The sequence below is a fragment of the Amblyomma americanum genome, chromosome 8, assembly GCF_052857255.1.
Source record: "Amblyomma americanum isolate KBUSLIRL-KWMA chromosome 8, ASM5285725v1, whole genome shotgun sequence".
In the NCBI taxonomy this organism is placed as follows: Eukaryota; Metazoa; Arthropoda; class Arachnida; order Ixodida; family Ixodidae; genus Amblyomma; species Amblyomma americanum.
Window position 1 is genome coordinate 58,300,208 of NC_135504.1, and position 23,210 is coordinate 58,323,417.

The 23,210-nt window shown below is 45.4% G+C and overlaps 1 protein-coding gene across 1 annotated transcript; it reads right to left on the bottom strand.

Moving 5' to 3' along the window:
• Positions 1 to 6,123: 6,123 nt before the first annotated feature.
• LOC144100364 (uncharacterized) lies at positions 6,124 to 22,884 on the bottom strand. Its single transcript, XM_077633337.1, has 4 exons — positions 22,696 to 22,884; positions 17,129 to 17,495; positions 9,457 to 9,616; positions 6,124 to 6,336 (listed from the first exon to the last, which is right to left on the bottom strand). The coding sequence occupies exons 1-4, from the start codon at positions 22,857 to 22,859 to the stop codon at positions 6,167 to 6,169; spliced, it is 861 nt and encodes a 286-aa protein (XP_077489463.1). The 5' UTR covers positions 22,860 to 22,884; the 3' UTR covers positions 6,124 to 6,166.
• Between the last annotated feature and the right edge of the window lie 326 nt (positions 22,885 to 23,210).

The following is a 23,210-nucleotide window of genomic DNA, read 5'->3' on the forward strand; positions in this document are numbered from 1 at the left end:
TTTTTTTTTGGGGGGGGGGGGGGGGGATGGGGAGGGCTCGGAGACCCTTCTGCGCTCGGAGAACCCGGCCGTGCAGACCATCGCTACCGGCCGGACCGTTAGGGTTGTGAACCTAAGGAACGTGAACACTTGAGTGCAGTGGGATCGTGCAGGGACCCCAAGGGCTTGCGTACCCGAATTCCTTCAGTGTAAAGAATTCTCTCTCTCTTCCCGAGCAGCTTCTACACACGCACACCTGGTCAGGCTGTCCACCTCCCGGTGGGCAGGTGAGCAGCCTGCCACAAAACATGCTTGAAACAGACAGACGGACAGACAGACAAGCACACAACGGCTAAATGCGGGGAATGGCTACTATAAGTGCTACAACACTAAAAGAGGAGCAACTGGCGTGTTCAATGCTAGAGGCCCGAGTATTGTGAACCCCAGGTGGTCGAAATTGTGCGGAACTCTCCACTACGGCGTCCCTCATAGCTTGAGTCGCTTTGGGACGTTAAGCACTGTAAAAGCCAAACCAATTGCGCATTCATTTTATTCACCGTAAATTTAAAGATCTCATTACAGGTTCCGTGTAAAGGTCCTAATCATTCGCTGCGGTACGTCCCCTGAGTTGCTTAGAGTGGCAATTCAGTAGGCAAACCCTCTATTGTTGAGGTATTCCTCGTTAAGCCTTGCCCCCTAGCTCTGCGCACTTTACCTCTCAGAGTGCTTCTTGCAGGCATGCCGTAAATAATACAGGATAATTGTAGAATAATACTGGAGAGATCGCTTTGCCCTTCTTGGCGCCGTTCTACAGCGATAGCTGTCGAAGGCCTTTTCCTTGGGTTAGTAGTAATGGTCCGCGTAACCAGAGGAGGGTCACCATGGAGAAAGGAGGGTCCGGTGAGAGCGGAGAAATGTGCAGCTGGAGGGTGGCTGACACCGGAAGAACTCAGAGGGTGGTTACCATGGAAGCAGGAGGAAAAGTGTGGCGAGAGAGTAAGAATGTTGCACTCTTGGCCTACGGCGGCTGCTGAGAAAAGCACTGCCCGAAGAGAGGTTTAGCGGCAGACTGGAGAGAGGCTATAGTAGATGAACCGCTATTTGTGCGAACTGAAAAGATTTCTTTATAACATAGTGAATACCAGGTGTTGCAAGGAAGCCGGCCACTACTTTTTCAAATATGCTTCTTGAGTTATGAACACGGCTTCTGCGGCAGAATAATACCAGTGTTGGCGAACATCAGAAAAGAGGTCAATAAAGTTCAATAGTTAGTGGAAGTTTAGCACTTGTGTCACCTCCCTTCGTTGTTTTGCGCTCTGAAACCTCATCTGAATACCCACTAGCACGATCCATCACCCTTCTAAGTAATTAGCCGGTTAGCTAACTTATGATAATTAACTTTTTAACTGACACATTTAGGTAAATGGTTGCAACTAGAGATTTGTAGCCGGTCGTTAGTGGTAGATACGTCATGTTTCAGACCTTCGAAAACGCGATTACCCTCGCCGCGGAGGCCCAACAAATTTTGGCTACATCGTGCCGTAATACATTCCCTTTCGAAAGCATGCAGGCAAGGCAATAACTCTATTACACATAAATAGCATGAATAGCCAAAATTTGTCGAGCCACAGCGTCCACGGTAATGGCGTTTTCGAAATTCTAAAAGCTATATGCTATTACTAATGAGCGGCTACAAATTTCTATTTGTAACCAGGTGTCTAAATGTGATAGCTAAAAAGTTATGTGAACTTAACAGGCTAACTAGTGAACTTTATTCGCGTATTTTCTGATGTCTACCGACACTGGTACTATTCTGCCGCAGAATTCGCTTTCATAAAAACTCGAAGAGCCTATTTCAAAAATTTGTTGCAGGCTTCCCTGAAACACCTGGCATATGCGTGTCGCTCTCAAATTATTTACCTAAGTGTATCGCTAAATGAAAAGACTTCTACAGCTGCACATACTTTCACAGCAAGATACCTACAATGACGCGTTGCAGAGTGGTAACAGTCCTGTCAGTTTTTTTATATTTTTCTCTCTTTTCTCCTGCAGTTCTATGGCTGCTATGTAGTTATTGTAGATAGTTCCCATTAAGCGAACGCATCTTGCATCAGCGCCGTAGACGCGTCATGCCTGCGTGGCCGGTGTTGTTTCCGCCGAACGAAGCACGTTTTCAAAGCCTACAACCGCCACATACACGACAGCTGGGCTCTTGTGAACTTCTCTGCAGTTTCACAGTTTGCCTGATTGTAATCTGCTTTCGAGTATATATGCCGAATGCCTGGCTGTTTCCTGGGTTTTTCGAAGTTCAGCATGCCCACAATTTTATTTGCCGTTATCCCAGCGAGTTTGCTGTACACGACAGCCATTAAGCTAATGGGTCTATAAATTCTAGGAAATATGATGTCGTTTTTTTGTCCGATTTCGGTAGTAGTACAGTTTTTCGATGTATACCTATAGTGCGTCTGAGGTTATAAGACAGTTTTCACAAAGAAAAGCAAGCTTTTTGGACACTGTATTCTTGATCCGTTCGAGCAGATTTCATGGTAATCAACCACATTTTTTCCGTCATTGCTTTAAAAAAAAGGTGGTTGATTAACTTTTCTTCTTCATTGCTTGCACCGATGCTGAAGCAAGGAAGAAGAGGGAGGGAAGCAAGGAAAGCCTTTAGCAGGGGCCTGCGCACAACTGTGCCGTTCTCTAGACCGAACACCACTTGTCTCCTTTCGGGATCTATGAGGAGTGCGACGGCTAGATATTGGGCCCTGCCACACACCCGACACATCCGCAATAAACGTCTAGATCCGGCGGTGACCTTTTCTGTTCCTCGCGGAACAGCACGCCCTATTGCGTGCATTATTCATAGGTTACGTTTAAACGTCGCCTTCACGCGCAAGTGCTTGCACTTAATTGGACAAGCGGACTTCCCTAACTGTACCACATGTGGCGTGCTAGAGACTGTAGAGCATGTTTTAGTAGCGTTCCCAGCATATCCACGAGACTCATGCTCGCATCTGCTTTGAAGTCGATGGACAGAAGGCTTCTCTCGGAAGATTTGATCCTCGGCGCTTGGCCAGATTGTTTGAAAAATGTACAGGCAACGCGAGCGCTCTCACGCTTTTTAAGCGACACGGACCTTGCCTCACGTTTGTGATGTTAGAAAGTGTGCCTTGTTTTTTTTTCATCTGCATCCTCCCATCATAATCGTCCCCCTCGTGACCCTTTTTTAAAGCGAAAAATTTACTACGCCAGCCAGCGAACTATTTCGGCTCGTCGCGCACTTAATCCGTATGCCGTATGCCCGTGGCCGATGAACGACCTTCAGCCGCCGTTGCCTCGCAACGCGGCAGCCGTGCTCCAAGAGATGGCGCCGCCGTCGACGCTGCGTCCCCGTTCGCTCCACCAGATATGCTCAACTGGGTAGAGGGAGAGGAGGTGGCGCCAGGGAGGGAGGTGGCGCCACTCACGCGCTCCAAACTGCAGCGCACGGAGCCTATAAGGAGTCGTGCCACGTCCCAGAGTGACTCCAACTGCGGAGGAGACCGCTTTGAGTTCTCGAGAGCGTCTGAATGAGACGCTGTGTAGACGACGTGCCGAGGAAACGAAGCTTTCGCAATTCAACTAGGATTAACCAGAGCTAAACCACAGCCAATTTTTTTTCTCCTGTTCCCGTTCCCCAGTGCAGAGTAGCAGGGCCAGATATTCATTTTTCCGGCCAACCTCTCTGCTTTCCGTCGATAAACGCTCTCTCTCTCCCTTCATTGCTTGTAAAGCTTTCTTTTACGGCGTAAGCAGCATAGTCCTCTTTCAGCGAAAAGCCGTGTTTCATGTGCGCGCGCGCACATGTGTGTGTGTGTGTGTGTGTGTGTGTGTGTGTGTGTGTGTGTGTGTGTGTGTGTGTGTGTGTGTGTGTGTGTGTGTGTGTGTGTGTGTGTGTGTGTGTGTGTGTGTGTGTGTGTGTGTGTGTGTGTGTGTGTGTGTGTGTGTGTGTGTGTGTGTGTGTGTGTGTGTGTGTGTGTGTGTGTGTGTGTGTGTGTGTGTGTGTGTGTGTGTGTGTGTGTGTGTGTGTGTGTGTGTGTGTGTGTGTGTGCGTGCGTGTGCGTGTGCGTGTGTGTGTCGGAGCATTGCCAATACTGCGTAAAAAATACGTGCCGTTACATAACTCTTCGTTTCTAGCAAACTCCCAGAACGCCGTCATCATCACCATCAGTCTGACTACGCCCACTGCAGGGCAAAGGCCCCTCTCATGTGTCCTCCAATTAACCCTGTCATTTGCCAGCTGCGGCCAACCTATGCCTGCAAACTTCCTAATCTCATCCGCCCACTTAACTTTCTGCCGCCCCCTGCTACGCTTGCCTTCTCTTGGAATCCACTCCGTTACCCTTAAAGACACGCGGTTATCTTCCCTTCGCATTACATGCCCTGCGCAAGCCCATTTCCACTTCTGTCATTAACTGTGTTTTAACCCTGATCCACTCTGCCCTCTTCCTGTCTTTTGACGTTACGCCCATCATTTCTATGGCGTAGCTCGCTGCGCTATCGTGAGAAAAACAGCGCAAAAACGGACGAGGCACAGAAGACACACAACACGTTCACGAGCGCTCATATGGGTCCTCTCTTCTGTGCCTCATCGGTTTTTTGCGCTGACTTCTTCACAACATACAACCGCCTGACAGCTTCCTCTGCTGTGCTGCGCTGTCCTAAATTTAAGTTGAACCTTTTTCGTAAGCGTCCACGTTTCTGCCCCGTAAGTGAGTACCGGTAAGATACAGCTGTTATATACTTTCCTCTTGAGAGACAACTGTCGACTGCCATTCATGATCTGAGAGAACCTGTGAAATACGCTCCTCCTCATTCTTATTCTTCTAGTTATTTCACCCTCATGATCCGACCTGTCTAAGGTAAACGTATTCCCTTACCACTCCGAGCTCCTCGCAACGCATTGTAGACTGCTGTTCCCTTCCGAGACGACTGTTTAACATTGCTTTGGCTTTCTGCACATTAATTTTTAGCCCCCCAGTACTACTAAGCCTGTCTAACTCATTTGATCATGTTTTGCACTTCATCTCTTGAGTGACTCACCAAGGCACTGTCATCAGCGAATCGCAGATTACTAACCCCGAATGCCACGTACCGTCAGCTCAAAGCTGCGTACCGAGCCTCTAGAGAAGACTACTCGCTTCAACTTCAGTGACTACCGAGAAGCAGCCCCCACTTTGAGAAGAGTCTTCCCACGGCAAAGGTAGGCAACCAGTGAAAACTTCGCACAGGTTTCTCGCTTTGTTGAAAGTTTACCCTCATAAAAATGGTCTACAGACTGTCTGTAGATTTCTTATAAACACTACTACCTTCTTGCGTGTGTGTGTTATTCCTTTTTTCCCTTCTCTCTTCCTCCTTTTCGTCCCCTAATCCCTCTTCCCCAGTGCCGGGTAGCCAACCGGAACCCCTTTCTGGTTAACATCCCTGCCTTTCCCTCCTCCTCTTTATCTATCTATCTATCTATCTATCTATCTATCTATCTATCTATCTATCTATCTATCTATCTATCTATCTATCTATCTATCTATCTATCTATCTATCTATCTATCTATCTATCTATCTATCTATCTATCTGTCTGTCTGTCTGTCTGTCTGTCTGTCTGTCTGTCTGTCTGTCTGTCTGTCTGTCTGTCTGTCTGTCTGTCTGTCTGTCTGTCTGTCTGTCTGTCTGTCTGTCTGTCTGTCTGTCTGTCTGTCTGTCTGTCTGTCTATCTATCTATCTATCTATCTATCTATCTATCTATCTATCTATCTATCTATCTATCTATCTATCTATCTATCTATCTATCTATCTATCTATCTATCTACCTACCTTCTTATAGATATTTTCTTTTGGCAATGCGTAGCCTGTGGACTGTGTATAGAAAAAAGTCTACTAAAAGTATATGGCCATAAATACATAGATTGTCTATAGACCGTCTGTAGGATTTCTACTCCCTCTAGACTAGTATATAGAATTTGTCGATAAAAATCTATTGACTTTATCGACAATAGTGTATGGATAGTGTATAAACTCCAAAGAAATTTTTATAAGGCTGTAAGGCCACATTTTGATTCTAGACTCCATAGTACTGAAAATCAGTTTATTCATGGTAGCGTATGGTAATGCACATGCTCGATTATTCAATACCGAGTGGGCATGTAGCGCTTAATTTCTCGGCTTGTACGCGTGTATTACAATGCATTTGCGGCCCTTGTTAGGAGATCCAACGCCATGCTTCCTGATGTCTTCGAGTGCTTGGCGTGTGAATTCCTGAAGCTCCTTTTTTTCGTCTTCCTTGAGGTGGTCGTTAATGGGGTTCATCAGACAGTAAAAGTCTGCAAAGAAAGTAGAGTGAAGTGAAAAATCAGACGACACTTAAGCTTCGCCTTAAGGCTATCAAGCGATAGCGTAGTCGACAAAAACGGCGTCAGTATGATCGATTAAAATGCATGCACTTGCTGTTTCATGATAAACTAGGTATGAGAAAACACGATTACATGGAGCCTGTACACCGACGAACCACCCGATCGCATCATAGCAAAAAACTTAAAGATTATTCCTGCCACACTCAAACCTTCGCTAACTCTTTTTTTTCCGAAAACTGTCCGTGAGTGGAACCGGCTTCCGGCCAGCATTGTAGAATGCCCTACTACTGAAGCATTTATGAATGCTGTCAGAATGCGGTCAGATAGTAATTGATGATTACGGAGTGTTCTTGAGATTTTTTTTTTTTTGGGGGGGGGGGGGGGGGTTTCTGCACGCAACTTTCCTTCATCTATTTTTGCTTGTGAGTGCATCTCATTTGTTGAAGGCAGCGTGTTGTGCCTTGATTCGTTTTGCGCATGTCACTTATGTCTTTTTTTTTCTTTCTTTTCCCGCTCCTGCTTACAGCCTCACCTAGAGGCTAGCAGTACTGTGTAAATAAATAAATTAGGCTTGCCATTCTGAGCAGTTAGACACCTTTGAACGCATTTTTCATTTTTTTTCTATTGTTTCATTGCATTAATTGATCAATTACACACTCTAAGCTTTCTTAATTAGTATCATCAAGCATTGGCATTTCATTCTGAGCATTTTGACACGTTTTAAGCCCTTTTTTCTCATTTTTTTCATTTCTCTAATCAGTCAATTAATTACCATGATTAACTAGTCACCGCCTATCACTCACCAATAAATCACCAATCACGTATTTTTTTACACAGCCCCCGATTATTGCCGACTCGCGGTGCCGACTATTACTATGCCGACGGCTTTCGATCGAACGAGCTGTGTACGCTATCACGTAATAGGAGCACTACACGTATTATACTGTTGCGCTAAGCGCGTACCTGAATTATGTGCTTGATTATATTTAAAACGCCCGATAATACTCAAAGTTTATAAGGGGCGCTACAAGCTTAAGTTTGCGTTTGAAAAGCTTTCCGACCCTATTATGTCGTTTGTGCCAGCTGTAGAAATGGTTTAAGCCTCAACCCCGGACTGAGCGCATTGTAGCCTTATGCAGAGTGTTTCACCTGAGGCTGACACAAATGTTAAAAATGGGCTTTTTGATTTAGAAAGCGCTTTTTTTGGTATAGCTTTGTGAGCGGTGTAGTACATTATAATACAGCTAAGGGCGGTTAACTAATGTTCAATAGTTAAGTTTTTAACATTTACCGGTAGGCCCTTTAATTATTCGAAGGCGTGTATCCCATCTTAAGCGATATCCATATAAGTTTATAGAATTTCAAAAACGCAGTTACCCTCGGCGCTGCGGTCTAACAAATTTTGGCCACATCGACCTGTTACATGCACTGGGTAGGTTGCTTTGCCTGCAAGCTTCTCGAAAGCGCATGTATTTTGGTGCAATGTAGCTGAAACTTGTTCCGCCACAGCGCCGAGGGTAACAGCGTTTTCGAAATTCTATAAACTGATATGGATATCACTTACGATAGGCTACACGCCTTTGAATGTTTAAAGAGCCTCACGATGATAGTTAAAAAGTTAACTATTCAGCACTACTTAGCCAGCGTACTAGTTAGCACGTCCTAGCTGTAAACTGATGTACTACACCGCTGCCAATACCAAAATGCACTCCTCTAACTCAAAAATCCTGTTTTAAAAAATGTACAAAATCTTAGCTGCAACACCCTGAATATGCTTATGTCCCTAGACACTTCTTTTTTTTTTTTGCTGAACGGTACCTTATAGTTTTCGTACAAAATTAACTCAAGAGTCTGCACCGGTTGTGGCTTCTCTTTATTTGCAGGTTCTTGCTCACCCCTTGGAAAATAAGTTTATACCATCGATAACAAAGTAAAAAATGCCACACACGACGAATTGCGCAGCCGTGTTCTAATAGTAATGAAAACCACTTGCTCTTTTTTCATCTCCTTTCTTTTTTATTCACTCAATTTTCGTCTTTCTAAGAACGTACTGATTAAGCAAAGATCTCGTCTGCAATCTTCTCCAGAAGCATACGTGTTGAGTAAAACAATCCGGAGGAAATCAAGCCGGAGTCCAGATAGCGCCCTAACCACTGAGCCACCGCGGGGCTGCGTTTTTATGGAGGAAAAACGCTCAGGCGCCCGTGTGCTGTGCGATGTCAGTGCACGTTAAAGATCCCCAGGTGGTCGAAATTATTCCGGAGCCCTCCACTACGGCACCGCCTTCTTCCTTTCTTCTTTCACTCCCTCCCTTATCCCTTCCCTTAAGGCGTTGTTCAGGTGTCCAACGATATATGAGACAGATACTGCGCCATTTCCTCTCCCCAAAAACCAATTATTATTATTATTATTATTATTATTATTATTATTATTATTATTATTATTATTATTATTATTATTATTAGTCCAGATAGCGCCAGGAGCAGGTAACATATATAATCCCATCTTATGGGAGTGTAGCATAGCGCCGCCACCGGCGGATATTATGCGTGATCCTTCTCTCGAGCAGTGGGAGGCCGTGTTGGCCAGCTCAAACCTAGTCGTCCAGACCAGGGCTGTGGAAGGGGCCACCCAGGTCGCCGTCAGCCATGGCTTGATGGCCGTCTAACAGGGAATCGTTAGCACGTGCTTTTTGACGAAATAAAGTTTTACCAGCCATCCATAAGAACATACGCCACGGTCGTTTCAACTGTTCACAGCTGTATAGAAACCGGTCAACGTCATTACTTGTTTTAAGAGCCCAGGTATGGTCCAAGGTGGTTTGAGCATGAAAAGTGGTCACACATGTCTATAATAAATATTGCATAAGTAGCAGAGGAATCTAAACACAGAGTAAAGAGAGTCAGCCGTTTAAAAAGACGCTCCACAATGCCATTCAAAAGGAAGCACTAATAAGAACTATCACATAATATGTACCTCGATGCATTCGTTCTTGACGTTCAAAGAACTAAGTTCGGTTAATGGCAATGTTCACTGATCATTGCCTTCGACAAGAAAATGCACATGAAAGTTTTGGCTGGAAGGGCGTACCGCAAGCCGCGTCATTCTTGAGTCCGTTTTGCGCCGTGATAGAGAAAATCTCGCAAGCCAGTGGAGTCAACTTCGTAGCACGGACGAGTTCGGCGGCGTAACTCCGCAGGGAAGCAGTGTCCTCCATCAGGGTTGTTTCCGGAATAACGTCGTCTAAAAGCTGTCGCGCGCAGGAGAAACAAAGAGCGTTTTTCATTGTCCTCGGGCCATTTCTAAAGTAACAGGATTGGTCACTGAAGTCTGGCACACTGAGCCTTAACTGGCAACCACAACAGTTTTTTTTTTTGTAATTTAAGTATCCCAAAGAATCATTTCCTGTACATTTTCTTCCAAGCACTGATCATTTCCACCAAGTTTGACAGTGACTTGGCATTTCATTCCTGCGCAAATTATATATATATATATATATATATATATATATATATATATATATATATATATATATATATATATATATATATATATATATATATATATATATAAGTTGGCTGTTTTCGTGGCCTTGGTTGAGGTGATTTCTGCCGGCAATACTCCGTTTGTGGCGTCATAAACATTATTCGCACATTAGTCTCCGCTCCCCACGAGCAGAAAACATTTTGACACTTGTATTAGGTCGCTTTGTGCATTTATGAACGTAGTCGTCATTTCCAGTCATTGAGGGCTTTTTTTCAATAATGTCTGGGGCGTCATTGCTGCGTCAATTCGTCCATATATCTACGAACCCAGTTTCGGCTTCAGGCTGCTGTTTTCTCTGTTTTACATGGGTTCTATTTGTATTGTGAAAAACAGTTTGTTCTGCAGGAAACAGGGCCCCAAAGCAACCAAAGCAATCTTTTTTCGGCCAATAAACAAAATCATCCCGCCACATCATGCCATAGTACTAAACTTCCGTAACGTAGAAATTGTGGAGAGTTTCAAGTGTCTTGGAGTAATTTTCTCCTCTCATATGTCTTGGAATGATCACATAAACTATCTCATAACAAAGTTAGCTCAAATCACCGGCTTGGTAGGCAGTTTAAAATATCAGCTATCAACGAGAACCAAATTGCTTTTATATAACTCACTTTTTTACTCGCACCTTAACTATTGTCAACTCGTATGGGGAACCGCAGCACCGTCTATTTTACAGCGCATACATCTTTTACAGAAAAAATACATACGTCATGTTTATAATACATCACACCGATCCCACACTGCAGACCTTTTTCACAATGCCAAGGTAATTAGTATATACAACTTATATAAATACCGACTCAGCGTGAAGATCAAAACAGAATTAAGACACAATCTGAATAGCTTACAGGGTCTTGCAAACTTGCAAACCAATTTGCCACGATACCCCACTAGATATGCAGAACGGTGGTTAGTTCCTACTCCTCGTCTGAACACCGGGAAACAGCGCCTATCCTACACGTTACCCTCTCTTTTGAACACCTACAAATTAGATGGGTTTGATTTATTTTCATGTCCTTACAGAAATCTCCGCCTTATGTATAGTTCATGACTTCGGATACTTTCATTTTCTGTGATTTCATGTTATTCTGTTGTTTGTACTGTGACTACTGTGCCAAATTGTGTACAGATTTGATGTATTGTTGTGCTTCTTCTGCCAAAAAAAAAAAACAGGGGCTGTGGGCTAATCAAGCTGCCTGCGAGCAGCTTTTTTCCCGCCGTCCTCCCATCCAAATGTTACGATGGCAAATAAAGATTATTATTATTATTATAATTAGCTCAAACTCTTTGAAAAAACCCCGTATTTGTCCACTCATTCGTTTATTCATACTGTCAGCGTTCGCAGCCTATTACAGGTGTGAAGAATTCGAATAAATGCCCATTCAAAACAAGGTACATCTCACAACTATGACATCCGACACAAAACGGTAGAAAGTGCACAGGACATGAAGGAACAAAATCGAACAGCAAATCGGGAAACGCACGTGCAGAGGCAGAACTATTATATTGGTGTATTACGGTCCAGGTATGATTTCAGGTATTCCAGAAAAGCATCCAAGGAGTCATTTTTTACAATGGAATGAGGTAGCAGGTTCCATTCTTTAATAGCACGACGAAAAAATCTGTACTTCAAACAACCATTATAAGAACGCGACACAGGAATATACATGCTATGACAATGTCTTGATGTCTCATTAAGGTGTATTGAAAAACAATGCGATGTGTTGATAATAAAGTTGTCATGAATTAAAAAGACCACAACTTCAGCCTTTCTACTTTTCTGCGGTATTCTAGACTTTTAAGGTTTGCTGATTTACATAATTCGGTCGGTGAATCGGTCGGTGATATTTATTGTAGATGAAACGGGAAGCGAGTTTCTGAGCTTTTTCCATTTCTATTTTGTTGCAAGCGGCACACGGATCCCAAACAATTCTCCCATGTTCAATTACAAGTTTTACGAGGGTGTAACTGGCACAAGTGAGTATTTTCCCATCGGGAGTTGCACTGCGATTTTGCGTCTTAGTGCCCAAATTGCTCTGTGTGCCTAGGAGCATACATTAGTTTTGCGCGTATTACAGCATAGGTCAGAGGTGAAGCTTAAGCCGAGATACTTATGCTGTCCTAAACTATTAGTTAGTTTTCCTGTAATGGAGTAAAGTTATACCATAATATCATTCTTTCTATACCAGCATAATTACGGATTTGTCACAATTTAGCACCATTTGCGGTGGCTCAGTGGTTAGGGCGCTCGGCTACTGATCCGGAGTACCCGGGTTCGAAACCGACCGCGGCGGCTGCGTTTTTATGGAGGAAAAACGCTAAGGCGCCCGTGTGCTGTGCGATGTCAGTGCACGTTGAAGATCCCCAAGTGGTTCAAAGTATTCAGGAGCCATCCACTGCGGCACCTCTTTCTTCCTTTCTTGTTTCACTCTCTCCTTTATCCCTTCCCTTACGGCGCGGTACAGGTGTCGAACGATATATGAGCCAGATGCTGCACCATTTCCTTTCCCAAAAACCAATTATTATTATTATTAGTAGTAGTAGTAGTAGTAGTAGTAGTAGTAGTAGTACTAGTAGTAGTAGTAGTATTGCCACTTAGCTCACCAATTTTCTATTGCTTGTAGCTTACCCTTTAGTTCCTGATCAGTTGGGGTCTTAAATGTTTTGTATACCACACAATCATCAGCGAACAGTCTGATTAGTAGATTTTGGAAGATCATTTATAAAAACCAAGAATAAAAGGGGGTCAAAACACTTCCCTGTGGAACACCTGAAACCACCAGGGAAGAAGTCGATTTATAACCTTCGAGGTACACAAACTGTTCTCAGGAGGAGAGGTAGGAAGACGACCATTTTTATTTTGGAGTTCCTGAATATAGCATTAAATTTTAGCAACTCAGAGTTCTCTTTCCTCTGCACGCAATTTGGAAATAATTACAAGCAGTGCCGTTTGAGAAATCCCATCGGGTGATGTCGTATCTGCGTAACGCTCTGGGTGATATTAGTGCACCTAGGGCCGCGTAGTCTGGAGGCCACAGTTTCCGTTTTAAGCACTCGCCATCACTCAGTGCACATTACTAGCCTCAGAGATCGCCATATTGTCACCGTGCTCACGAGCGGACACTTCGAAGGCAAGGAACTGCGCTTTATGTATAAATGACTGCGATAATGAAGCGTAGTTATTTCTGGGCTAAACTTATTAAACGAACCCGCTTGTTATTACACTCGCAACTCAACCATCCCTCTCACTTTTAATGATATTTTTATTTTTGTTGCACAAAAAAAGTTCGCTGCCCTTGAGTAGACAGTGGCGCCTCCCTAGTGGCTGGTTCTGACCCTGTCTCAAACTTGAGAATTTCATGGCCAGTAAAGCAAACTTGCTTGTGTGAAGTCCCATGATACCGTTCGGTGGGGATTCCGGAGGCAATTCGTAAAATAAAGCTGTGCCGCAGGTGGTCAGCAGGAGTGTTTTATACTGCCGTATTTAAGGGCTAAAGAAAGTGCGGGCTCCGCAGTCTTCTTCGAAAGTGCTTCATTTGAAGGAGCCACAAGAAAGATCTGCATAACTTTTGTAGTTAAAATTAAAGTTCCCGCGAATAATGTATTCATGGCTGCGAATACACCGCGTAACGGTTCGTGGTATTTAACGGCCCAAAGCAACATATGGGCTCTGAGGGACACCGTTTTGGGCTGCTCCGAGTTGATGTCGATAACATGGCGTTCTTCTTAGTGCACTGACATCGCACAGCACACGGGAATTTTCGCATTTCTCTTCCTTCCAAATGCGGCCCCTAGCGCTAGGATATCCCGCCTTTGGGCTCAGTAGTCGAACAATTCCGAAGCCATTGAGCCATCGCGGCGGATTGCCAACCAATTAAAGCACATGGTTTTTGTCTGTGGTCATCCTCGCTGGTGTCATTTAATGCCTTACAACTGGCGGCCGTTTCTGTGGCAGCAGCGCCACGGTGAGAAAGGAGGCGTCAACGACAGGTCTGGTGAAAACGATGGGCGGGTGCAGCGTTATATTAGATTATAGACTCCACACTGTAGGAAAGGTAAGAACAGAAATAGAGGCCGAGTGCAGATGGATCTTGATGATGGCAGAATACATTAAGCCTGATCAGGCGTCCAAGATGATGCACAGCAGTGCGAAACTCACGGCGAAATCGACCTGTTTGCAATAACGAGGTTGCACCACAGACTCATCAGACTTGCAATAGGCACGCAAATGGATCAATGTGTGCGCTTTTGCATTTCTTGGCCACATCGTGCTTTCAAAAGAAATCGAATGCTGGGGTAAACAGACCTCGCCGAGTGGAATTCTTGAAATGCGGTGCCGTTTAAGTGTAAATCTAAAGCAAGTGTGGAGTTGAAGGAGACTTCCGTAATTCCGTAATTCCCCGGAAGTAATGAGTGCGCGTCAATGATCTATAGGAAAAAATGTGACAAGTTGTTCTGAACGAGAAAAAATATACTACTCTAATCTGTCATTGAACTCCCAAGCAGTTTAACTCGGGTCTGTTGGTTTTCTGCTTTCTTGAGCATCGCTGTTCGTAGTTTTATGCCCTAGGGTTAATGCAATGCTAACGCTACAGACTATGTACAGGTTTTATGTTGCTATGCTGAAAACTTAAATCCTTAAACTTAAACGCGCCAAAACTGTTCACTTCTTTTCCGTGTACTACTTGGCCTTAGTCAGGAGTCCCTACAGCAAAAAGTCAAACAAAACGGCAAACTGAAGGGCGAAACTAGCTAAGGAGTAGAGGTAATAGTGAATGGCCACACAAAGATGAACAGAGATGAACATAGTTCCGTCCAGTGATTGCGGCATCTGGGCAACTACCAATGAAATGTGCAGATTTCTGGAGAATGAAAGGGATATGCAAAGAAAATGAAGTTTAGACGCGGATCGCAGCCCTGATGTGCGCCGAGGCGATGACGGCGTGCCAAACACCAGGGCATGCCAATAACCCAGGCACACCAAAGTCACCTTTGATACCAATTCAGTACGTAAGGTGATGCGTTTAGAATGAGCGATACGGAGAATGATCAAAGTAAAAAGGTTTATGAGGGAAGGGATATGACAAAGACGTTATAGTTGGCGAGGAGGAGGTGTCCAGAGGAATGATTAGAGTCTTGGGCCACCAACAATGTGCATAGCTAAAGCCTTGCATTCGCAAAGTGATCATGATAGAATAGAATTACACTTTTATCTCCACGCAACGTCTGTAACCTCCTTACGCTACGTTCTGTACAGACTCTGTAGTCACCTTAGTACTACTACAATTAAATCCCCAGAATAGTGATTGCTCTTTTCACCTGTTCTCTTTCCTTTTTTATCTGCATCCTTCGTTTTATTGCTCCTCATATTCACGCTGTATTACAAGCCAAAGTTTTGTGTTCAGCGCGATACTGTACCTGACTATGGCTCTGTACTAATAAGCCTGATTTACGGTCCTCCTTACAAATTGTGTAGGAATGATGTTCCCGCAGATTGACACCCGCGCTGCACGTTGACTGGCTGCGTGGGCTGCTTACGAACACTTCAATGTTTAACGGTAAATAAACATACGCGTAAGAAAGTGTGCGAATAAAACAATGTACCGTCGGGGGCAAAAGTAACAGACCTCCCTTCCACCAAGTTCCGGCCCGTGCCACTATGCGTGGTGGCGCCACCTGACAAAATACTTCTGGTGGCGAGACTGGCGCAGTGGACCCGTTTCGACACCAGAAGTGCTTCGTCAGGTGGCAGCCCTACGGAGAGTGGCACGGGTCGGAACTTTAAAGAAGGGGGGGGGGGGGGGGAGCGGTCCGGTTATTTTTGCCTCCGATGGCACTTCTCTTCACTATGAGAGCAGTAGGAAACAAGGCGAGCAGAAAATGAAAACGACACAAGAAAATGCTGAACATTAACGCTTGTCTTGTCCCTACCTTGTCCGCGCGTTTTTTTTCGTGCTGCTCTTAACCCCCAAATCTCTAATGGGCTGATCATTTTTTTTCGAAAATGGTACCAAAATAGTCATTTAGTGCCCGCGCTTTCATCTGTTGATCAACAAAAAAAATTGCTTTGGACGAGCCCTATTCGCGTTAATCCGAGCACACGGTGCCAAAAAAACACACGACAAGTTGGATTCGTCAAGAGCCAGAAAAACAGCCGGCTTATGACGACCCTGGCTCGTCCATGTCTGCTGGAGGTTAAAGTGATGTGAAACCAACGTGGAGGAAGGAAAGCTTAGGAGAGCCCCTCGCTGTCCGACCTGTGCGGCAAATCTTGCGTCGGAAGTGATGTGTTTTCGCAAGAACTATAGGGGGTCCTTGGCGAATGCCGCAGCCAATAGAATCGTCGGGCACAGCTGCGTCGTCTGCATCAATGGCGCGTGTCAGTTGCTATAGGATTGCTGTTGTCCCGACGAGAAGAGATTTTGAAGCGAAAGCTTCACTACGCTAGGTTTTCAATTGGGCAGCGTCAGTGCAGTCATGTGGCATATGTCACGTGGTGTCGCGTGACAGGTCATGTGACCTACTGACGTCATCACAATCTTCCCACTGTGGCAGGTGACAACTGCCCCATCGGCAGTGTGCCATGCAAAGGAAGCTTTCGCTTCTCACCAGGGTTAACCAAAGTTAAAACCACAGCTAGTTTTTTTTTCTATTGCTCATGCGCACACGCGATCAGCGGCCAGCTGTAGTCGAATACAACTTAATTCTGCAGTGCCGCTCATCCCGCATTCAGGACCGCCGCACACAATTTGTCGACGACGAAAAAGTAGCCCGTAGTTTAAAAAATTTATTTGTTGCCTAAAGCACTAGCTAATCACAAAGGAAAAAAGGAAGCGCTATAATTATTATACATGGCTTGTTTAATATAGTCAAACATTAAGAAGCTGATTCCGTTTACTTTTGTGATTGACCAGCGGAGGCCAGCGGATTCCAAAACATGACGTAATGGCCTCTCCTAAATTAGGGAATTACAGCATATCGCGATCTATGATCCGCCCCCGTGATTACGCGAGGAGCCACTGCGCGTGCAGAAAACGCTCTGAGGGCGCCAGATGGCGCCACGTTCCCGTCAGCTGCGTGCGCGCCTGCAGCGTCGGGGTCAATCAGCGTGTACTCACTGTGGCCCCGCGGAAGAAAATCACAGCAGCGAATCACGTTATGCTATAACTCCCTTCCTCAGTGAACCAGCTAGCCCGACCGCTCGTTCTGTTCCACCTACTTGGGAGTACTTGCTCCACCGAGGCGAGTTCTTCACGGCCATGAGGACTTCGTGGGCGTTCAGCCTGGCCGAAAAGAGTAGAAAGCACTCTCCTCCGGGCGCCATCAGTGTCTCGATGTTCCTCATCGCGTGTCGCTGGTCGGCCATCCACTGTACAGTCAAGAAGGAGAAGACCCTCTGGAAGCGGCCCTGTTCCCTCACGAATCGGGCCACGTCGTCGTCCGCCATTAGGTCCAGGAGTTTGTAGTCGATCCGCGGGTCCGCGCGGTTTTCGCGCGCAAATTCAAGCATGAGCTCCGATTTATCGGCGCCCACCAGCCTCTTGCACCAGGAAGGCACATGGGGAAGCAGGAACCGTAGGGTGAAGCTGAAAAGTTGGCGAGCTTAGTTTTAGAGTGAGCGCTTACTCCTCAGGGTGCAACTTCCCATTTCGATGGGGATGAGACAATGACCTTCAATTCCTCACCTCGTCAAACCGAACTTAACGGCGTGGTGGTATGTCCCAAGCTATGGCCACGTGATCATATGACTATGGGTACCTGAACTTGACCTTTAACCTTGACCCTTGACTTTGACATTTGATGTTGTTGTTGTTAGCCTATCAAATGAGGCACATACCCACACTGGGGGATCGGCCAAGAATCGGGTGGCTATTCACCTGAATGCAGTTAATAAAAAGGAAAAGCACGTGGGAGCGCAACACCGGTGAATTCTTCCTCATGAACAGAAAAGGGATGACAGTTTTGATTTCAAGATTATAAGAATAATAATAAAGAGAGGGATTAAATAATAATGATTAAGTCAAAATGTAATAATTGATAGATAAGAAAAGTTTGGAACACTTAGCAAGGCACTCGGTGAGATTTTATCAGGAAATTTAGAACAGCGGTACAAACAGATCTGTGGCTGAACCCAAATGTGGTGGCGCCAAATGATAGCAAGAGCGGGCTGCTCAAACTAAGGCCAAGATGCTGCAAGGGCTCCTCCAGCAACCTTTTTCTCAGAGAGTTCAATCGGCGACAATACAGCCAAAAATGTTCTATAGATTCAGGCTCACGGCAAAATGCACAAAGGGGAGAGAGCGCCAAACCCGACTTGTGTAAATAGAAATTTAGAGGGGGGATGCTGCAGCGCAGCCTCGTCAGTGATACTTCAAGCTGCCGAGAGCAACAAATTTTCCTGTTCCAATAATATTTACGGTGCTCATAATCCGCCAATGTTAAAAGTGATGTGTCTTGCGTGCTTAAAAACGCACGTCGCCGAAATCTAGATGCTGTAATATAGGCTGTAGCCGGGATGATTGGCAACACGGGGCCGCTGAGGGAAGCCTTTGCGAGATTATCAGCAATCTCATTTACTGTCACACTGCTGTGGCCGGGAACCCATACTAAATGAACAAGGCTCAAATGCGGAGGAAGTAGGGATAAGAAAGTTGATAAAATGGGACCGTCAACCTGTGCAGCGAGGGACGAACACAAAGATAAAGAATCAGTAATTACTGCAACTGCTGTAATAGAGGGGTCTAGCTTGCGTAGAGCAAGTACAACTGCTAGAAACTCTGCTTGAAAAATAGGGGTGAAATCTGGAAGGCGCAGAGAAAAGGACCAGCCTAAATGCGAGCAAAATATTCCCACACCTGCTTTTTCATTGCATTGAAGGTTTGAAGGTTTATTTATTTCCGCAACTAGATGTTGCGAGTACAGCCAGGAAAAAAACTGTATAGACAGCTTGAACGGTCCTGGCTTCCTCTTACAGTGCAGCATTGACGTTGGCAGAAAAGGACATCAAACAAAATGTTCAGTACATATAACGACACATGTACGTTCAGTACGCAGTACATTCTGCATGTAAAGGAAAAAGAACTACTTTAGGTCCAAGAGCCTATAAAGGCAAAACGCAGAGAGGAGAAAATAAGGGACAGCAAAATTGACACATCCACTCAGAATGGTAATAGCAAGAAAAAAAATTACAGGAACAATTGGGGCAATTCTTTCAGAGAAATATTGGAGACATCAAGATTCTTGTGGCAGTACAACTGGTTCAGAAGTGTCGGTAAAGTATGCTGCAACATTTGTTTACCATAGTTTGTGCGGCATTTCTTAACATTCCAAAGCTCTGCTGCGCGGGTATCATACACAGTTCTGCTTTGCTCTAACCCAGCAAGTGTAAGTAAGGAGTCATCATTTTTCATTACGGCGTCATTGCGATGCGTCATTGCGATGCGTCAGTGGCTATTGCTATATCTGTAGGTAGGGGCCTCAGATGATCTTATAGTAGACCATTTAGAATACTCGGTGGCAAAAGTTTTGCATTTTTTGGGAATATGTCGTCGAAAACAAAGTGAATAGCGGGCCCATTGCGAAGCGCAGGAAGGATATCATAAATGTTTGCATCTAAAGGCTGAAGTAATCTTTGCACAAACAATACCTGAGGGGAATTGAAACGAGAGCAGGGGACACCAAAAAAGGAGGTCGGCCGACAACAGGAAATGCTTTGGGAACGGTGGAAATGGGATTCATGGATCCTGAGGTAAGGTTGCACAGTTAAAAATTGAAGTCGTCATAAGAGAGGCGGAATGCGGGCTTCAAGGTACAGCACATTGGATTTGAGACAGTGGGCAGCTGACCTTGACTTCGTCGTCTTCATCGACTGATACTACTATCGAACTAATATACAGAATCTCGCGTCATGTTCATCAGCTAGTACTACCTTGACATTTAGTTTGAGACAGTGGAGACCATATTTAACAGAGCTTTCGCTCGTATAACAATAGGTTCAAGCCACCTTGAACCCCTCCCATTTTTGGGCGCTGTGAAAGGTCTGGGGTTTTCCGGCCTTTGAATCCTGAATTCCTGGCGTATCACGCACCTAGCAGACTATTTCAAAGACAAGGGGTTTTGCTTACCCTTTAAAAGTGCTAGTATTTTGATGTAGTTGAACCGAATAGACGTGCGAAAGCATGTGTTTAGCCTGGTTGTCTCATGGTTTTGCCCTGCTGGGTGGTCGGCACGTCTGGCGACGATATTACTTCGACATTAGCATTAATTGATGATGACGACGTGAGGTTGTGTCTATGAGTTCGATAGTAGTATTAGTCGATGAAAACGACGACGCGCAATGTGCAGCGCGAGTGTGTTGCAGTTTAGCAGGATACGTGGTCGCCTGGTTGCAATTAGAGATTTTTAGCCGGCCGTTAGTAACCGATATATCACTCCATAGTAACTGATATATCACTCACAAATGTATCACTATATAGCGCTCATCTGTGTCGTGTCGTCGTTCTCTCACCTTGTGGTCGTATTTTTTAGCGCTAACCTGTTTCAAAGAAATGTTTAACCAACTAGCCCAACACCAAGTTTTACTAAAGTATTACGATACATCAGTTTATAGAATTTTTAAAACGCGATTATGCCCGGTGATGTGGCTCAACAAAACTGGGCTTTTTCGACTAGTTACATGCACTGGAGGAATGCTTTCCCTGCACGTTCTTCTAATGCCCGTGTATTTCGGCACTATGTAGCCATAATTTGTTGGGCCACAGCACCGAAGGCAATCGCGTTTTCTAAATTCTAAAAACTGATATGGCGGTTACTAACGACCGGCTAAAAATCTCTCATTGCAAACAGGTGCCTAACTCTAGTAGTTAAAAAGGTAATTATTGAAAATTTGTTAACCAGCTTACAACTTAAGATGAATCACCGGTTTTCTGGTGTCCGCCAACCCTGGCAATACCGTGCCGCAAAAGTCATATTTTAACCTTAAAAAAAATCTTTTTGTGGAAATTACTTAGAATCCTCTGAAGCGCCCAGTACATGCTGCGTATTTGGTGAGTCAAATCGGGTCTCAATGTGCATTGTTCAAGCGTCTATGTTTCTTGTAAAAGTGATTGCTTCTTCTTCACGGTTTCTTGTCTATCATGTGACTGATTGTGCATCCAGTGGTAGAATAAATTCGGAGAAGAAGGCCTCGTCAGGCCTGCACTGAACGCCTTTTGGCTGTCGACCTATTGCAGCACCTTGTAAGCTATCCGTGACTGCTTTTCTTGCACTGCACGCGCTAGTTCTCTCAAAATACAACAAACAAAAATATGAGATCACTGCGGCACCCACATTTGAGGAATGCGTAATCACTGACGCCTCCTCTTCCCTCTTTGCCACTCTTTGCTCCTCTTTGCCTAAACTAATCAAGTTCTCTCATTGTCCATTTTGACTTTCAAACTTGGCGCCACGCTTCGTTATCAAGTTTAGCGCCACTCTTCACTCCAAAAACACTTCCGGTTTTTCAAATTTGGAGCCACTTTTGCTCCAGCCCCGCCCACTTTGTGGATATTTTTGGCTCTAATTAATTAACTAATTACTCCACATGCACCTCATGATTTCCTCTCAGAGATTTTTGATGCTCTCTAATGCAATCATTCTTTTTCTTACAACTCAATTCATTCGAACGTTATCGTGATGACAAGCTCGTGATGACACGAAACCGTAAACGTAGCCATACAATGGGCCCGCCGCGGTGGCTGAGTGGTTAGGGCGCTGGGCTACTGATCCGGAGTCCCTGGGTTCGAACCCAACCGCGGCGGCTGCGTTTTTATGGAGGAAAAACGCTAAGGTGCCCGTGTGCTGTACGATGTCAGTGCACGATAAAGATCCCCAGGTGGTCGAAATTATTCCGGAGCCCTCCACTACGGCACCTCTTCCTTTCTTCTTTCACTCCCTCCTTTATCCCTTCCCTTACGGCGCGGTTCAGGTGTCCAACGATATATGAGACAGATACTGTGCCATTTCCTTTCCCCCAAAACCAATTATTATTATTATTAACCATAAAATGGTGTCCCGGAGTTCCCGGGCTCGAACCCGACCGCGGCGGCCACTGTTTCGATGGAGGCGAAACGCTAAGGCGCCCGTGCGCTGTGCCATCTCAGTGCACGTTAAAGATCGCCAGGTGGTCGAAATTATTCCGGAGCCCTCGACTACGGCACCTCTTTCTTCCTTTCTTCTTTCACTGCCTCCTTTATCTCTTCCCTTACGGCGTGGTTCAGGTGTCCGCCGATATGTGAGACAGATACTGCACCATTTCCTTTCCTCAAAAATCAAAAGCCATACAATGCTTAAGCATTGAGAGGTGGTGGTAGTGGTTGTTTATTATAAGAATAGTAAAAGGGAAGGAAAAGATTTTTGCTAGCCCCGGCATCTGCCATCGATGCTAAAGCACCTGAGCTGGGGCAGCGGGAGTGAAGGATAGCAGGCAGAATGGAGAAATGAAATGAAAGAGGTGAGGGGACAGGAATAGAGGATAGGAGAAGTAACATGTACAAACTGTTTACACAATAAGAAATGTGTCCAGGTTGTGCGCGTGATTAGTTCATTTTAGAGGAATTAAATCCCACACGCGCACAGCACTGTGTTGGCTACAACTGGAGTGGGGCCAAGCATTGACAGCAAAAACTCTGCTCGGAAAAGTTACAGGCATCGAAAACAGCGTCCAGGCTTTTGCGACCTTAATGCATGTGACAGTGACCCCCCTCGTTCAAAGATGAAGGAGCCATTCGCGGCATCCGCCGTACGTACCTGCCGGACCCGCAGCCGACGTCGATGAACTGACTCCTTTCCTTGTCCTCCGCTCCTGCTGGCTTTCCACTGCGGATGTCGCTTTCGCTGAGGAACGCCGGCTGGAAGGCGCTCATTATGGCTGCCAGGTTGGGCGCCACGGGTTCGATAGACGCGTCGTACATCTCGACGCACTTACGGAGAGCAAACATGTCGGGCGCGCCGGCGCCCACTGCGGAGCCCTCATCCATACTGCCTGGAACACGTGCTGTCATCTCTCTGCGTATAGTGAAGAAAGGAAAACGCGGTAAAGTTTGTAGTCAGCTCGGGCAAAGGCGTCTAATGACAACGATGAATGTTTATGCCGCAAGGACACCTGCGGCCAAATAGCGCCATGGCAAAAGGTTCTATCCAAGCATTTCACCCTACAGAAGCCGAGCACCAGGCAGGAGAAAGCTTGTACCCATTGTACCACCGGTGGGTACCCGGCGGCACTGGGGATCGAACCCCGCACCTCCCGCATGCGAGGCAGATGC